This window comes from Gracilinanus agilis, chromosome 2, assembly GCF_016433145.1.
Source record: "Gracilinanus agilis isolate LMUSP501 chromosome 2, AgileGrace, whole genome shotgun sequence".
NCBI classification, from domain to species: Eukaryota; Metazoa; Chordata; class Mammalia; order Didelphimorphia; family Didelphidae; genus Gracilinanus; species Gracilinanus agilis.
The window spans coordinates 210,495,880-210,513,089 of record NC_058131.1 but is presented as its reverse complement, the minus strand read 5'-3'; the positions used below and the strand labels follow the sequence as shown (position 1 = coordinate 210,513,089).

General features: G+C 35.6%; 1 protein-coding gene across 1 annotated transcript in view; it reads left to right on the top strand.

The window, feature by feature from the left end:
• Nucleotides 1-17,210, top strand: part of MBOAT2 (membrane bound O-acyltransferase domain containing 2) — a 184,336-nt gene that overhangs the window by 33,146 nt on the left and 133,980 nt on the right. The window contains exon 2 of the mRNA XM_044663619.1: nt 7,123-7,268. Coding sequence (XP_044519554.1) covers nt 7,123-7,268 — 146 coding nt within the window. The remainder of the gene's footprint in view (nt 1-7,122; nt 7,269-17,210) is intronic.

Here is a 17,210-nt window from a genome sequence, read left to right as displayed (position 1 = left end):
CTGCCTCTGGCAAAATGCCTTCCTTGCCGACTCAGATTATCTTTGAGGATTGTTCTCTGTATTGAGGCAATTTTGAAAACGAATTAATACCCCCCCCCCCTCCATTAAATGTGCCGCAGTTAACAATGGCAGAATCCAAATTGAGTTCACAAAAAAAAGTGATTTATATCTCTCCTCCTTAGAGTCTGTCTCTCTCCTTTTCAGTCTCCCTTCTCACAATCAAACAAGTTAGCTCTCTAGTGTTAATATGATTTCTAATGCATAGTAAAAAAATACTGCTTAAAGAGAGAACAATTTTAAATGCCAACAATTGCTAACCTCTAGGTTGTTCCTTCTCCTGCATCGTGTGTCTCTAATGTATAGGGTTCCAGCCTGTTCCCACTTGGGAAGGAGTATGTATTACATTCCAGATTTGAAATAGTCCACATAAAGATATGGGCTCAAGTCTTTACAACATAAAGATATGGGCTCCTTCCCTTCTTCAAAAAAAGGGACAAATTAAAAGATGCTTTAGACTGAAGCATTTGTCTCTATCTCTTAGATCTCTGATCCTTCTTCTTGGGCAATGAGAATAGGGCCATGCATATAGCAAAAGCATGTCAATCTCAGACTGCTGAAAAACCACTCTAGCCACTTCATACTATCTATAATTTAATATAATAAATAACCAAACATACCTTCTGTGGACTGAAAGTTACAAAAATAGATTTTTAAAAGTGTTATATTTGCTTTAAAACAAAATATTCATTTATAAGTATGACTGAACTCCAAGGAGCTTTTTTGTCACTTTATGTATTCTTTAATTTATTGATATATTTTTGTTTTAAAAATAATCTTTTTTTCCAGATATGTTTTTCCCTATTTCCCTTTCCAGAGAGCCATACTTAATAACAGAATTAAAAGGGGGAGAAAGTAGTTTTGGAAAACTGATCAACACAGCTACTTAGTCTGACAGTATATGTATGCATTGTTCTACTCCAGTTCTTGTAAGTATTACCAAGCTGGAAAGGTTTTGAATATGAGCTTCTCAGTGATGGACTGACTATACATCTTTTGTCCAAGAGCCATCCCAGTTCAAATCATAGGCTCAACAGTTTACCCATAGGATGATGAGTATTTGGCTATAGTAACTCTCTAGACAAGGGATCTAAAATCTGGAATCTATAAACTTTAAACACACATGTATATAATATATGTGTGTTTCTATGTATATGTAAGTGTATATATATGTATACATGTATGTATATAGATATCACTGTATCTTGATATAATATCTTAAAAATTACTTGGGCAATTTTCAGTGAAAATATTTTTAAATCTCCCATATTTCAAATGAGATCTGAAAAGGGCAGAATATAGTGTGACTCCAAGCTCAATATGAGTCAGCAGTGTGATATACCAGCCAGAAGAGCTAATTCTGTCTTGGGCTGAATTAAGAGGGGCATAGTTTTGAGCAATATTTCCACTGTATTATGTTCTCTTTCAACCTCATCTAGAGCATTGGGTTCAATTCTGGACATCAGGGTTAAGAAGGGTAATCTGAGGATGCACAGAGGAAACCAAGTCAAAATGGTGAAGGGTCTTGAGTCCATGTCCTATGTGGATTGGTGAAAAGAACTGGACATGTTTATTCTGGGGAAGAGGAGGGCAGGGGGAACCATGATAGCTGTCTTAAAGTATTTGAAGGATTGTTATATGGAGGAAATACCAGATGGGTCATCTTGGCCCCCCTGGGGCCAGAACCAGGAGCTATGTGTGGAAGTTACAAACATAGACTTGATATCAAGAAAAACTTCCTAACAGTTAGATCTGTGCAGAAGTGGAATAGTCTTCCTCAAGGAATAAATAGGTTACCCTTCTTTGGAGGTATTAAAAGCAGAAATTGGATGACTGTCAGGTCTGTTAGAGTGGAGATTCTCTCATGTATTGATTGGGTGGCTGAGGTCCCTTCTACCTATTAAATTCTGTGGTTCTATAATTTAAAAAAACATTAGGAGTACCAGGTACTGTGTCAGGCCTCAGGACTATTTTAAAAAGAGAAAAAAACAAAATAGGCCTTGTTCTCCAGACACTTTAATTCTCCTGGAGTAGTCTGTTTTCATAGAGTCTGTCTTAAACTGGCTTGAAGATGAATTTTAAAATAAAATAGTCTAGGTATCCGATGAGCAATAAGAATAGTGGTAACATTTGTCATGGTGGTCAAAGATTGTCTTCTATTAATGGAGCTTAAGCCTTGCCTTAGGTTTTTTGACTTGCTTTACTTTCTTGTTTCATTGGAACTTGCAATAAATTAAAGCTCTAAAACTTATGTCTTTAACATGAACTATTATTGTTTAGTCATGCTCTTTTAAATTTAACTCTATTTTGGACCCTGCTGCTTTTAGCTAGGCAGTATGGATTTAAGTCAGGAAAACCTGAACCCAAACCTCATTTCTTAGTGTTATTAGCTGTGTTATTATTTAAAAAGGACAAGCCATTTAATATCTGTTAACCTCAATTTTCTGTAAATTGGGGACACTAACACCAAGTACTTTTATATTGTAAGATTATTATGAAGGTAGATTGAGATGTTTAAATTTTATACACATTAAAGCACTATATAAATGTTTTGTAATATTATTTTAATTTTTAGCTATAATGATTAGATATCCCTTTCAACCTTGTATACTTTACATATTTTATCAACATTTCTTCCATACTTTATCAAAGTCTTTGTAAATGTTGAAGAGGGAAATTGTGGTACAATGTCATGAAAGATAATTTCTTCCAAGTTGATGTCAAAGGGGCTATGTGGTACATTATATAACATATTGGCACTTGAGTTAGGGTTTGAATTCCCAGTCTTTCCACTTTATACAGTTTCATTTTAGATAAATCATCCTCTGTGTTTTGATTTCCTCAGCTGTAAAATAAGGGAATTGGCTTTGATGACCTTGAGTCATTCAGTCAACAAACATTTATTAAGAGCCTACTGATGGGGCAGCTGGGTAGCTCAGTGGAGTGAGAGTCAGGCCTAGAGACAGGAGGTCCTAGGTTCAAACCCGGCCTCAGCCACTTCCCAGCTGTGTGACCCTGGGCAAGTCACTTGACCCCCATTGCCCACCCTTACCACTCTTCCACCTATGAGACAATACACCGAAGTACAAGGGTTTAAAAAAAAAAAAAGAGCCTACTGAGTGCGGGTAGTGGGGATACAAACTCAAAGAATGAAAATCTCTCAAGACTTGAAATCTCTGATCCTGTGTGTCTAATGTTCCTTGGATACAACTATTCATTCACCCAAATGACTTTCAAAAATTCGGATGTTTTCTATCTTTCTAGTTCATTCTGGTACCTTAAGCCTTGATTCAGAAAATATTTTACTTTTTGAAGTCTGAGACCTCAATTCACATACCTTCTTTTCTTGTCCAAAATCAGAGCCTTTAAACTAGAAGAAAGAAATACAGTAACATTTATGCTTCTAAATTCTTGTTTCTTTCTAAGATGGTCAGAGTCACCAGTAATACATTTTAGGTCTGAAACCGTCTTTGAACACCACATCAATTGACAGAAATGATAGGTGCATTTAATAAGTCTTGGAGAACTCTAATCTTAGTACATATTCTAGGACTTCATTCTAAACTAGCCTTGTCAGATGTGTTTGGACTACTTCTGTGTTCTTACCTGGAGATTCACCAACAACTATGGTTATTTCTTCTTGGATTTGATAATAGGATTCTTTACCTTTTAAGCATCTGTGAGCCATTGTTATTCTCTGGAGCAGGAATGTTGCTACACTAGATCCAGACTAGTTATATTGATTCTGAAATATTTTTAATTCTTACCTTTTTTTTTTTTACATTGTCTCATTATTTCCATTTTACATCTTCTTAACACTGATTTGAAGTCTTTTTTACTTAAATATTTTTCTTTTCAGCTTCCTTCCTTAGCCTATCTGACATGTAGTCTAACATCTTTCTTATAAATCTTACATTTTTAGTATATGTGTTTCTCATAAGCCTTTCACCCATTTCCTAGGGCGGGTCATTTTCCGTTTATAACATTCAACTGAAAAATATCTCAGGGAGTAACATAGTATAAATCAGGTTGCTGGACCATTTCCTTCTATTTACATACCTTCTGGAACTATAATCATTTGTTAACACCTTAAAAGCCCTTAATCATTTACCTGTTCATAGCCATTGGATTCCTGTTCATGTACATGGTTAACTCAAGGGGAGAGATTTTTAATCTTTTTGTGTCTTGGACCCCTTTGGCAGTCTGGTGAAACTTACTGAGCTGACCTCATCTTAAATTAATGCTTTAAAATGAATAAAACACAATATATAGGAATATAAAGGAAACCAATTATTTTGAAATATAGTTATCAAAATATTTCTAGAAGCTCATAGATCACTCCCCCAGGTTAAGAACTAACCCCTATTTTTGAGAATGCTGTTTTAAAATTAGCTTATTTTGTCTTCTCCCTTCATTGCTTGTTCCTAGCTTCTGCAGTTATAGGTATCAAGTTTAAAATGGGTCTTTGGTTGGCAACTAAAAGAATAAATAACTTCCTCCTTCTAAAACTTTTATTGTTTATGAAAAATCCACAATAGGTATCTTTTAAAAAATTTTTTAAAAATGAAAATTAGTTAATGTTATTCTAAATTTTATTCCATTTTAAAAAGGCTTTGTGATACCTATATATATATGTATGTATATATATGTGTGTGTATATATATATATATAAGGATAGAGTGAATTTATGAATTAGTCTTGTGATCAAGATGTCTTCTCAATTAAAAGTCATCTTGTTCAGTGGATATCATTGTTTATTACAGGTAACTTCTGAAGCAATTGTTTCAATTTTAGCTGATTTCCAAAGGCAGATATTAGTAATTTTTTATTAGCCTCCATGCCCAGCAATTAAAATCACATATTGTTCATATTTGCACTGTTAAGTGGGAACAAAGGTATAGATCTCAGCATGGACAGTTTTCATTGACATTACCCATATTATTGACTACCTTCAGAGGTGCTTATGTTTACATTTATATCCATTTCTAATTATAAGAGACATTGAGGGTGCTGATGATCTAAGGATGCTAGTTTTTTCTAAGATAAAAACAAAATTATGACCTAAGGAAATATTATAAAGTTATGTGTGTTCTATCCTCAACTCTGTCTCTTAGATTTCCTAGTTCCCTTTCTAAGATACTTCATCCTTAACATCTTTCCTGATGGAGTCAGCTGCAAGTACCTTACCCATAAATTAATTTTATTTTAGTTTTATATATGTTTGGACTATAATTATATGTATGTTGTACATGTTGTCTTCCTACCTTCCTATTAGAATGCAAGTTCCTTGAAAGCACAAGTTGTTTCAATTTTTTCTTTGTACCCACTGCATCTAACACAGTGGGGTATATGATTGTTTAAGGAGGATTATCTCTTTTCAGGTCTATATCTTTGGTGTCCTGGCACTCAACTCTCACTTGTGGCTTCAAGAAGCTGTAGTGTGAGCATGTGCAGTAGCCATTCCTCAGTGAGTCATCTCAGCAGATGGGCTATACTAGACTGAGAATAACCAACCTGGCATACAGTAAACTTTTAATAAATGTTTGCTGATTGATAGATTAACTCCCAAAGCTCTTTCTCCTCCAAATAGAATCTTCCCTTCTATCAATGAGTATAACTTAATCAAAACAAATCATCCCCCTAACCCCTGAAAGTTTCTTTTATAGTTGAAAGAAATACAGGGTTTTAGTGGCATTTTTAAAGGATATTGGTATTTGATAAGCAATAGCACTTGATTTTAAGTTTCTCAAAATATCGCTAAGCTTAGTTTTAAAAATATTTAGATATTTATAAAAATGCATTCACTTTTTGACTGGGTTTTTGTTATTTAAATATGAATAGATTCCTTTGGGAAAAGATGCTTGAGTTACTGGAAAGAAAATTGCCTTTGGCTTAGCCCAGGGGTCGGCAAGGTATGGCCCTCAAGCCATATCTGGCTCTTTTGAGGGCCATATATGGCTCTTTCTGCAAGAGCCATAAAGTCAATTTTTTTTCAGGTGCTGTTACAGGAGCGCTCACTGTGAGCACTGTATGGCTCTCACGAAATTACATTTTAAAAAATGTGGCGTTTATGGCTCTCACGGTCAAAAAGGTTGCCAACCCCTGGCTTAGACCCTTCAAAGAACATTGGTCTCTTAAAAATCATCTAGTGCAATAGCATTCAGCTGTTTACAGTAGGAGTGCAAGAAAGGAAATAATTTTCTCTCTCTTTGGGTAAAGATTTCTCTATAAGAATCAATCTAAAAATATATTCCTATATTTTTTACAAATAGCTCTATAGCATAAAATTGTTTTTCTTTCCAAAGTTTTTCTCAGTTCTAAGATACATATAATTAGTAATCCACAAGTACTCTATAGAGCACATGTAGTTAATAACAGAGAAACTTATTTTCCTTAGCCTTCAAACATTATAGATTCTTGAGTAAGATATTTATAGTAAAAAAATTTGAGAACAAGAAATATTAGGAAAAAGAATGACAAATTACCAACCAGAGAGCACTACTCTACTCTCATTTTCCCTCTTCTGTTATGATATATACAGATCCATTACACAAGCCAAGTTGAGAGGTTCATCTCCACTAGGTTTGCTACAAAGTGAATTTTTTAAGCACTTTCAGCTGCTCTCAAAGCTTAGCTACTAAAATTCTAGAGTGGTTGTAAATTAAATCAATGGCAAGAGGAGACCACTGTGTTGATGACCTCAATACTTTAGGAATCTCTACTATTAAGATACATTTGAAAATATATTTGTTTCTTCAGGTCACAAATACTAATAAGCATTAAAGAAATTATGAACTTGGTTTATATAGTAATGATTTAAAAGATAAATTTCAGAATGAAATCACAGTTTAAGCATACCTTTGCTTCATGAAATAGTTTATGGAAATACTATAGAGCCCAGTTTTGCTTGTTATATATTATCTAAGGATATGGTTACTGTGGCCCCACAACTAATAACTTTATCTTTTTAATCCAACTTTTTGTGTTTCCATCATGAAATTTAAAATGTATCATTGAATTAACACAGGGACTTATTGCTAATATTATATATATTCTTTTTTACAGGTCAATTTTGTAGTGTGCCAACTTTTTGCCTTGCTAGCAGCTGTTTGGTTTCGAACTTATCTACATTCAAGCAAAACTAGCTCTTTTATAAGACATGTTGTTGCCACCCTTTTGGGCCTTTATCTTTCACTATTTTGCTTTGGATGGTAAGTAGCTGTTTTGATCGTTTTAAATAGAAATGCATGTTTTTGAGTTCTGATAATGTTATCAGTGTCTAGTCATAATAGTTAATGCATTTTAAACAACAGAAGTAGTAGTTTGTTGAAGTATTAATTCTCATATAGTTTTTTCTATTCATCTTACATATTTTGTTTTAAAATTTCATTTGAAGTGAGAATAAATATAGTAGTACTCTATAGATATATGATCTCACTGATGTGGGTATTCCTTTTAATAGTACATATCCAACTACTTCATGCTCACCATCCTAGATCATATATGTCTTTCTTCCCCATAAGTCCTCCACATGGGATTCATCTCTGATGTTTTTCTCTTGTTCTTTTGACATTCATTGCATAGATGCTAACGGAGTCAGTCAGCTGGCATTTTTTTTTTTTAGCATTTTTTAAGTACTTATTCTGTGCTAGGCATTATGCTAACCTTTGAAGTTACTAAGAAAAGAAAAAACTAGTCCCTGTTCTCAAGGAATTTACAGTCTAATAAGAGGGACAACATCTAAGTAATGATGTATATACAAATAAACCATGAACAAGATAAATTGGGGGTAATCTTAGAGGACAGGCACCAAGATAAAGGAGAACCGGGAAAGGCTTCTTGCATATGATGGAACTTGACCTGAACTACCTTGAAGGAAGTCAGGGAAGCTAGGAAACAAGGATGAGGAGGGAGAGAATTTCAGGCATGAGGGACAGCCAGTAAAAAAGATCAGATCAGGAGATGGAATGTCATGTGCCAGGAAAAAGGAGGTCTGTATCACAGATTAAATGGAGGGGCACAGAGTTAGGGTATCAGAAACCTGGAAAGGCAGGAAGGGACCAGATTTTCTTTCTTTCTTTTTTTTAAACCCTTACCTTTCATCTTGGAGTCAATACTATGTATTGGCTCCAAGGCAGAAAAGTGGTAAGGGAGGCAATGGGGGTCAAGTGACTTGCCCAGGGTCACACAGCTGGGAAGTGTCTGAGGCCAGATTTGAGCTTAGGACCTCCCCTCTCTAGGCCTGGGTCTCAATCCACTGAGCCACCCAGCTGCCCCCTAAGGGACCAGATATTGAAGGATTTGAAAGCCAGAGTATTTTATATTTGATCCTGTGGATAATAGGGAGCCACAGGAGTTTCTTGAATAAGGAGGTAATATGGTCCAACTTCATTTTGAGGTCATCTTGACAGTTGAGTAGAAGATGGATTGGGAGGCCAGCCAGTAGGCTGTTGCAATAGCCCAATCTTGGGTTAGTGAAAGAAACCCTGCAAGAGGGTGGCAGTAGAACCAGAGAAGAAAAAGGAATATACCCAAGAAATGTGACAGTGGTAGAACTAACAGGACTTGGCAACTGACTTGGCCTGGAAGATGAGCAGAAGTGAGGTATTGACAGTGACACCAAGGTTGTATGTCTGGGTGATTGGGAGGATAATGTAATGGATAATTAGTAATGGATAAATTGGGAAGAGGGAAGAAGGTTTTTTTTTTTCATTTGATTAGTTTTTTTTAAGGATGGGGAGGTAATGAGTTCAGTTGTGATTGTGTTGAATTTAGGATGTCTGTGACATCCATTTTGTGATGTCTAAAAGGTGGCTGGAGATGGAAGATTAGAGGTTCTGAGACAGGTAAGAATTGGATAAGTAGATTTGAGAATCAATTACATAGAGATAACAATTGTGAAACCAAGGGAGCTGATGAGATTACTAAATGAAACAGTATAGAGGGAAAAAAGAAGAGGGCCCAGGACAGGGCCCTGTGAGACCCTCAGTATTAGGCTTGAATTCAAATAAAGAGCCAGCAAAGCAGTCAGATAGGTAGAAGAGAACCAGGAAAAAGCAGTCCCTGCAAAACTTGGAGAGAAGAGAACATCAAGGAAAAGGTGATCAGTGGTTTCAAGAGCTACAGAGAATTCAGTAGGATAAGGATTAACAAAAGGCCATAAGATCTGGCAATTAAGAGATTATAGTAACTTTGGAGAGCAATTTCAGGGGAATGATGAGGTCAGAAACCAAACAAAAGAGTTAAGAAAACATTGAGAAGAAAAGAAGTGGAGACTTTCAGATTAGCCTTCTCAAGGACTTCAGCCACAATTTAGGGAGGATAGATATAGAACAAAAGCTTTGTGGAGATGGATGGACCAAGTGAGGTTTTTTGAGATTGGGGGAAACACTGGTATATTTGTAGTTAGGAGAGAAGCAGCCAGTAGACCGGAAGAAATTGAATATTAGTGAGAGAATGGGGATAAAGGAAGGGTCAATATCCTGGAGAATTCAGGATGGAAACAGACTATTGATACATGTAGGGAAGTTTGCGTGGGGGAAGAGAAAGACCATTTCTTTGTGTGAAATAGGAGTAAAGAAAGAGATAGTGGCAGAAGGCCACTCAGTGATATGAGATACCGAACAAGGAAGAAGAGGGAACTCTTAGCAAGAGGTTTCAAGGCAGAGGAAGAGGTGGAATAATGAACATGGGTGTAGGGCCCTTGTGGTTGATGGCAAGGTTAAAATTATGACTGGGTAGCTGTGGTAGAGTGAAGGAAATGAGTCATGAGAAATGAATAATTTGAGAATTCAGGGTTAGAATATTTGAGAGAACATCAGTATGTATTTTGAAGATCTGGAATATATGAGGGCAGAATTTGGGGAGGAGAAAAGACATAGAGCCTGGCACTAAACCCTTTGAAGCAGGAAGGAGAGTGTCTTGAGGGTGATAAATGTTTACTAAATGAATTTCAAAGGGGAAGAGATGATTTAGTTGTAGTGGTAGAGGGGAGAGCCTAGAAGTGGTAATAAGGAGCAAAGAGTAATCCAACTTCCCCTACCATAGCTAGTGAGTCTGGGTGAATGAATGAAGGTGCAATTAGAAAATGCTAGCAAGGAGATCCATGGAAGCCATGCCATTAGGGAGAATTAAAGTCTTAGTTCAAAGAGATGGAGGACATGAAAAAAGTTTAAGATAAAATAGTTTGTTTTCTATGGAACAGGCATTCCAGAGTACTTAGGTTAGCTATTACCTTTACTAAATGGTTGATGAATCTTTTTTTTTCTGGTTAGCCCCAGGGGACAGTCAGTGGTTTCTGATTTGTCACCCACTTTCTCACATGTGGGTCATGGACCTCCCCCACTTAAGGATAAGTGGGGTGCACACCTGATTAAATCTAAAAAATGGGCAGAGGAGAGTTAATCCTATCTTCACTATAGTCTAAACAGACATTCTTCATTCACTTTAAGTGTTTTCTTCTTTTGTTAGGTAGAAGTTATGAGAATAGTTATAGTTTCCCTAGAAGTTTCTGAAATATTCTGGGTTTTGATGTAATCATCACCTTGCCATCTGCAATCGGCAGCATTTGGACACCCTCAGGATTCTTAACATGTTTGTGTCAGGGACCCCTTTGGCAATCTGTCTATTGAAGTCTATGGACCTGTTCTCAGAATGGAGTTTATAAATGCATAAAACAAAATACATAAGATTACAAAGGAAGTGGATTATACTAAAATAAGATTATCAAAATATGTTTCTTTTGAAAAAAGCATATTTATAGGTTAAGAATTCTTTCTTGGTTTGAACTTATTCAGTGAGCACTTTGGCAAGAATTTATCTTCTTTATGCTTTACTTGATAGTAATCATTTTAAATGAATGGAAAAAGTAGGGTGGCTAATATCTGTCACCTTTGTGGTAGCAGAATTAAAAGGTAGAAAAGTTCCTTTTTTTACTACATCATCTCTAACCTCAGTTTTATAGATTTTTGAAATTCTGAAAGCTAATGAGAAAGTACAGAAAACATACAGGTTATAAAAGGTATAAATTTTCTTTCATAACTGGGCTATTTTCTCTTTATGTAACATTTGTGTCAAAACAAGTTTCTGTTGCATAAATTTTTGGTGGAGTTGGTGGATAAAAAGATTTTAATATGGTATTGTTAAATCTTTTTGTTTGGGTTCTATTGCTGATTCTGAGACTTTTATCTTCCAAAGAAAGAAAAAAAAGAAAAAGAAAAAGAAAAAGATATTTCTGTTCCCTCTAGGAAAACCCCTTCATTTCCTCACTACTTGCAGTTTTTTGTAGTAAAGGATACCTTTTCATAGGCAACTACAGTTGGTAATTCTCAGTTACAGTGCTAATATTTCACTAATATGAACACTCAAACTCAGAAAAGGAATTGTTAGCAGAAGTAGCGATGTGTGTAGTGTTTCTTTAGATGGAGGATACTGAATAAATGTTGTTGCTACATGGAGCAGGTTATGATGAAAATTACAAAATATTTTAGTGGAGTAATTATTTTCTGACAGTATCTATAGAGTCTTAAATTTTTATACAGTGTGTGGTTGCAAATTTTCTCACTAAGAACTTAAGGCTGATTTGAAGTTTTATTGTTCTTTTCACTATCATGCATGTGGAATTCTGTGTCCTCTATTGCTAGTTAGACACAAGAATTCTTTGAAAGGAAAAAAATGCCTCAACTTGATCTATATCTTGATGACTCAGGGCAGGATGACACTATACAGGGCAGTGATAACACTTTTTTTCTGGCCTTGTTTTAATATTTGTAGCCACTCCAAATATTTAATAGAAAATGTTTTTTAAACATTTGATTATATTAAGTATTACCTGGAGACCAGCACTGTGCTAATCACTGAGAATAGTGAATAGCTATTTTTCTTCAAGAGGGATTGTGATTTGAACCATTTAAGTTCTGTTGGTTGTCTTTTTACTTCCCTCCGATCACTTCTTTTAAACTTCTGATAAACTCTTGGAATGATATCATATTAAGGGTATCATATTTCTGTGAGCCATATTCTTCTAGGATTATCTTGTTTTGTTTATAGATATTTAAATTTTAAGGGCAGCTAGGTGGAGCAGTAGATAGAACCCTGGGCCTGGAGTCAGGAAGACTAATCTTCCTGAGTTCAAATCAGCCCACAGACCCTTACCATCTCTGTTATTCTGGGCAAGTCACTTTAACCCCATGACTCAGTTCCTTCATCTGTAAAATGAGTTGGAGAAAGAAATGGCAAGCCACTCCATTATCTTTGCCAAGAAAACTCCAAATGGTGCATCTAGGTGGCTCAGTGAACTGAGAGCTGGGCCTACTGGAGGTCCTGGGGTCAAATATGGACTCAGATACTTCCTAGCTATGTGACCCTGGGCAAGTCCTAGCCTATACCACTCTTCTTCTTTGGAACCAATACTAAGTATGGATTGTAATATGGAAGGTGAGAGTTTAAAAAGAAAAGAAAACTTCAAATGGGGTCACAAAGCATCCAGACACATGATTAAAATAACAGTGACATTTAAAATATGGATACTTTTTTTTTTTTTTTTAATTATCATCACCATAGGATTGGCTATCTATCAGGCAGGTAATGCCTTTTTTTTTTTTTTTTTTAGTCTGCTAAATCCATGCACCATGATTTGGCTGCAATCTTTTTTAATAATCTTATGATACATTCCACCACCACTCCTTTAGTACACTTGTTTCTTCCAAACTAGTTTAGTAGTCTTGACCTAAATTTAATATTCCATCTTAGAACTCTGAAGATTATTGAGGTTGGCTGTTCCTCCTGCCTAGAGTATATTGCCTCCTCTTCTCTGCCTTTCAGAATCCTTGGCAAAGCTAAGGTGCTCTTAAGTCCCATTCTACTCATGGTTACATATTTTTCCTTCTTTAAATTTGCTTAGAAACAGTGTAAATGTCTCCTTTTTCTCTATCATTTCCTAGCTTGTATTATACTAAGTAGTTCTCCCCTTTATCTTACCCTCAGCCCAGACTGTATACTCTATTAAACCAGAGACTATAATGTTTTTGTATTCCCAGAGCCTTGCACAGTATCTTGAATCTAATTCAGTTTTTTGATAAAATCAGAGTTCTGTTAATATAATTATTTCCTTCAGTGGTACATGACCAATTCATGAGTTCTATAAGAAAGTTGTCTTTGGCAGCATTTTAGAATCTTTAACTTTTTTTTTTCTAATATGCTAGACTTTTCTTATCAGCATCATCTTGCATTTATGAAATGTTTTGTATTTATCAGATTCTGAGCTAAGTGCCAGGAACACACAAAAAAGCAATCTTTTCTTTAGAGTCATCATTTTCTTCATATTTATTTTGCTTATTTTTGTGTGTTTTGCACAGCTTTGGAACCACATGCAGTAACTGGCATAATATAAATAAGATGTCTTAAAAAGTAAAGATTATTTCATAGTAGCCATTTTAGTACCATAGGCATCCAAACAAGCCTACTTTTAGAGTATGGATTTTAGGAAGTGCTTGACATTTTTTTTCTTTCTTTCTGAAATCACACTTCATTGTCTCATTGTGGTAGGGAAATAACTTTGGATTCTTGAAAGCTGTTGCTAATAGAGTAAACTATAGTAGGTTCTGCCATGTGCAGGATTGGAATAAGGACCTATGGGTAGATAATATCTTAAGTATCTGAGAATTAGCTAAGGTGCATTCATTGAAGATTATTACAAGGTTGGCTGCAGGGTAATGGTTATGTTTTTGTGACATTAATTTGTGAACACACTCTACTAAATTATGAAATGGTCCAAATCAATAGGGGGAGGACTTACACTGGTGAAATAAGATACTGAAGAAAAATCAGCATCTTTTAGAGTTCAGATGTTCTAGGAAATCTCCCTAATCATGACTGATAAAAATATACCCAGGTACTGAGGCCCAAGATTATTCATGAAGGCCGTATTACTTTTGGTATATTGTATTTTTTGGATCCACATTATACCTCATATGTCAATAATTTTTTATCAAGGTGAAATCAAGTAAAAAAAATATAAAAAAATCATAAACAAATTAAAAGGAAACATCATAAAAAGCAGACTGAGGGGGCAATTAGGTGGCTCAGTGATTGAGAACCAGGCTCAGAGACAGGAGATTCTGGGTTCAAATCTGGCTTACCACACTTCCAGGGTCAAGGGTCAAGTCACTTAACTCCCATCCCTAGTCCTTACTGCTCTTCTTCCTTGGAACCAATATATAGTATCAATTCTAAGATGAAAGGTAAGGGTTTTAAAAAAATAAAAAGCCAACTGAGTCACCATTATAGAAGTGGAGAGGAATGGTTTCTTTTTGCCTTTGTAATAGTGACAATGTTTATAGATGGATCACACATCTATTATTTATTATTAGATCTTTTTAACCCATCTGTTGTTACATAGACTCACTGCTCAGAAGGACAAAGTCATTATTTTAGATTGAATCACTGCTTTTCAAGTGTCCTTCTTAGTGATATACTTTTATTTGGTAAATGCAAACAGAAAAGTTTGAAGTAAAGAGTGCTAAAGAAGAGGAGAAAAGCTATCACTGATTTTTAGGTATATGATTTAAGTGGCTTATGGTTGTGGCAATTACTAGAGACAAAGTTTAAACTTAGAGGTTCTAAAGTTATCTATAATGTTCATCAGCCATAATCTAAAATATATGAAGTGATATATATTTTAAACCCTTACCTTCCATGTTAGAATGAATACTCTGTATTGATTTCCAAGGCAGAAGAGCAGTAAAGGCTAGGCATTGGGAATTAAATCACTTGCCCAGGGTCACACAGTTAGGAAATGTCTGAGGCTAAATTTGAACCCAGGTCCTCCCAACGCCAGGCCTGGCACTCTATCCATCGAGCCACCTAAGCTCGTCCTGGAAATGCTTACTATTGAAGAAGCTGTTCTCAATTAGAGAAAAATGGGCTGAGAGAAAATCATAAAAGAAAAATGATTATTTTTAAAATTAATAAAGATAGCTTAACTCTTTCCCTTGTAGAAAATGCTGCCCAAATCACTTGATTTAACATTCTAAGAATAACAAAATCTTGGATTTGAAAGGAGACATCAAAGCCCATTTTGTCTACGGTTTAAGAGTCTCTTCTTATAACATCTTTAAGAGTGCCTCTATAGCCTCTGCTTGCAAACCTGTAGTGAAAGAGACCTCACAGCCTTCCTAGGTACCAGCCCACTTTTGAAGAGCCCTTATTGTTAGCAGTTTCCCTCCTGAAGTTAACCATAGAGCCCTGAAGGGTATAATGAACTTTATTCTACTCAGTGTATCAAAGTTCCTGGGATGTTAGTGATTGACAAGCTTTGGTGACTTTTCCTTTTTAAGTTAGTTTTATTTCTGAAATTAGACTGTATTAAAAAAATGATGCAGATTTATTTTGGCCCAATATCTACTTCCTTATAAACCCTGTTTCCCTACAAAATACATCCCCTCTCTGAAAGTTAGCTCATCAGTTCTTAATAGAGGAGGGATGTGCGCTTTAACTTGGATAGCATGGTACAAACATTGATAGGGTTTAAGTGGATAATGTAAAAAAAAATTCTCTTCAAAATTCCCAAACAAAAAGTTATGTTTCTGCTTTCTTGTATATTTAACAAATTGTTTAGAGAACATTTAAGGTTTAACCACTTTCCTACCCCCATACCCAAGCGTTTGAGCTATGGAAGTGGGGGAAGACTTTGCCTCGCGTGACTTTAGGGCTGCCATTTACCCTTTAGCTTTGTTGTCAAACTTGTGCTAACTCCAAAGCCCAAGAACTAGAGAACATATTGGAGACTCTTGACATAAATTGTTGTGAATGATATTCAGAAAAAAAAAAGTTGGCATTCAGTTAATGATGGAGCAGGGATTGTTTTTTGCTTTTCTTTGAATCTCTAGTGCTTAGCACAGTGCCTGGAGATAGGAGGCTTTTAATAAGTGCTTGTTGACTGTGAAGAATGTTACTGAAAATTTAACTGATAGGAGAAAGTGTGGTTTAGTGCAAAGAGTTCTGGCTTTGGAGTCAGAGAACCTGGATTCAAATCCTGCCTTGACCTTTAGGGCAAAGGAAGAAAATATGTATTTAACTAAGCTCCAGCTATGTTCTAGGCACTGTGCCAAGTGCTATACAGCTATTATTTCAGTTGACCTTCACAACAGCTGTGGAAGGTAGGTGCTGTTATAATCCTCATTTTACAGTTGAGGAAATTGAAGCAGTTAGAGATTAAATGACTTGTTGAGGGTCACACAGCTAGTATATGTCTGAGACTGGATTTGAATTCAGGTCTTCCTGCTTCCAGAGTTAGTGCTCTATCTGCTGGGCCACTTAGCTGCCCCTGCTTACTACCCGGTCACTATGGAAAAGTCACTAAAAACCTCTTTAAGCCTCAGTTTTGGCATCTGTAATATATTGGATCAGTGATTCCCAAAGTGGGCGCTACTGCTCCCTGGTGGGTGCTGCAGCGATCCAGCTAGGCGGTGATGGCCACAGGTGCATTTATCTTTCCTATTAATTGCTATTAAAATTTAAAAAATTAATTTCCAGGGGGCTAAGTAATATTTTTTCCAGAAAGGGAACAGTAGGCCAAAAAGGTTTGGGAACCACTGTATTGGACAGTGGTCCCTTCTAGCTTTTAATCTTTGACCCTATGGGTTTGTGAACAAACACCCTAATAATGGCCTTGTTTTATTGGAGGTATAGAAGATTAAGACAGAATGAGATTTTGAACTTGACTGTGAGGTGCCTCTTTTAAACTTTAAAAACTAAAAGCGTGTCTGAAGCCTTTAGTGTGGTTTATGGGGATTGTGACACTCTTTGATAAACAAGACCCTACTCCTCTGTGGATACTTTTAGTGGCTGCTGAAAATTTTACTCCTAAAGTAAAAAAGAAGGCAGCTCTCTGAACTTCTCTAGAAACATTTAAAGAACTGGCCCAAAGGAAGAAGTACTATCAACCTCTTAACTAAATTCCTTTAAAATGATCTGAAATTCCTATTAGTCTTGACAGCAAACTTTCCATTATCTCTTCATCCCTTATAGCTAAATTTACTTTTCTAAAAAAAAAAATAACTGTTCTAAAGATATGACTCTTTAATTCTATTGTTTTTGTATTTTAATTCTATTAAGATATTTTCTACTATTTTTATTGCAAATATACAGAATTT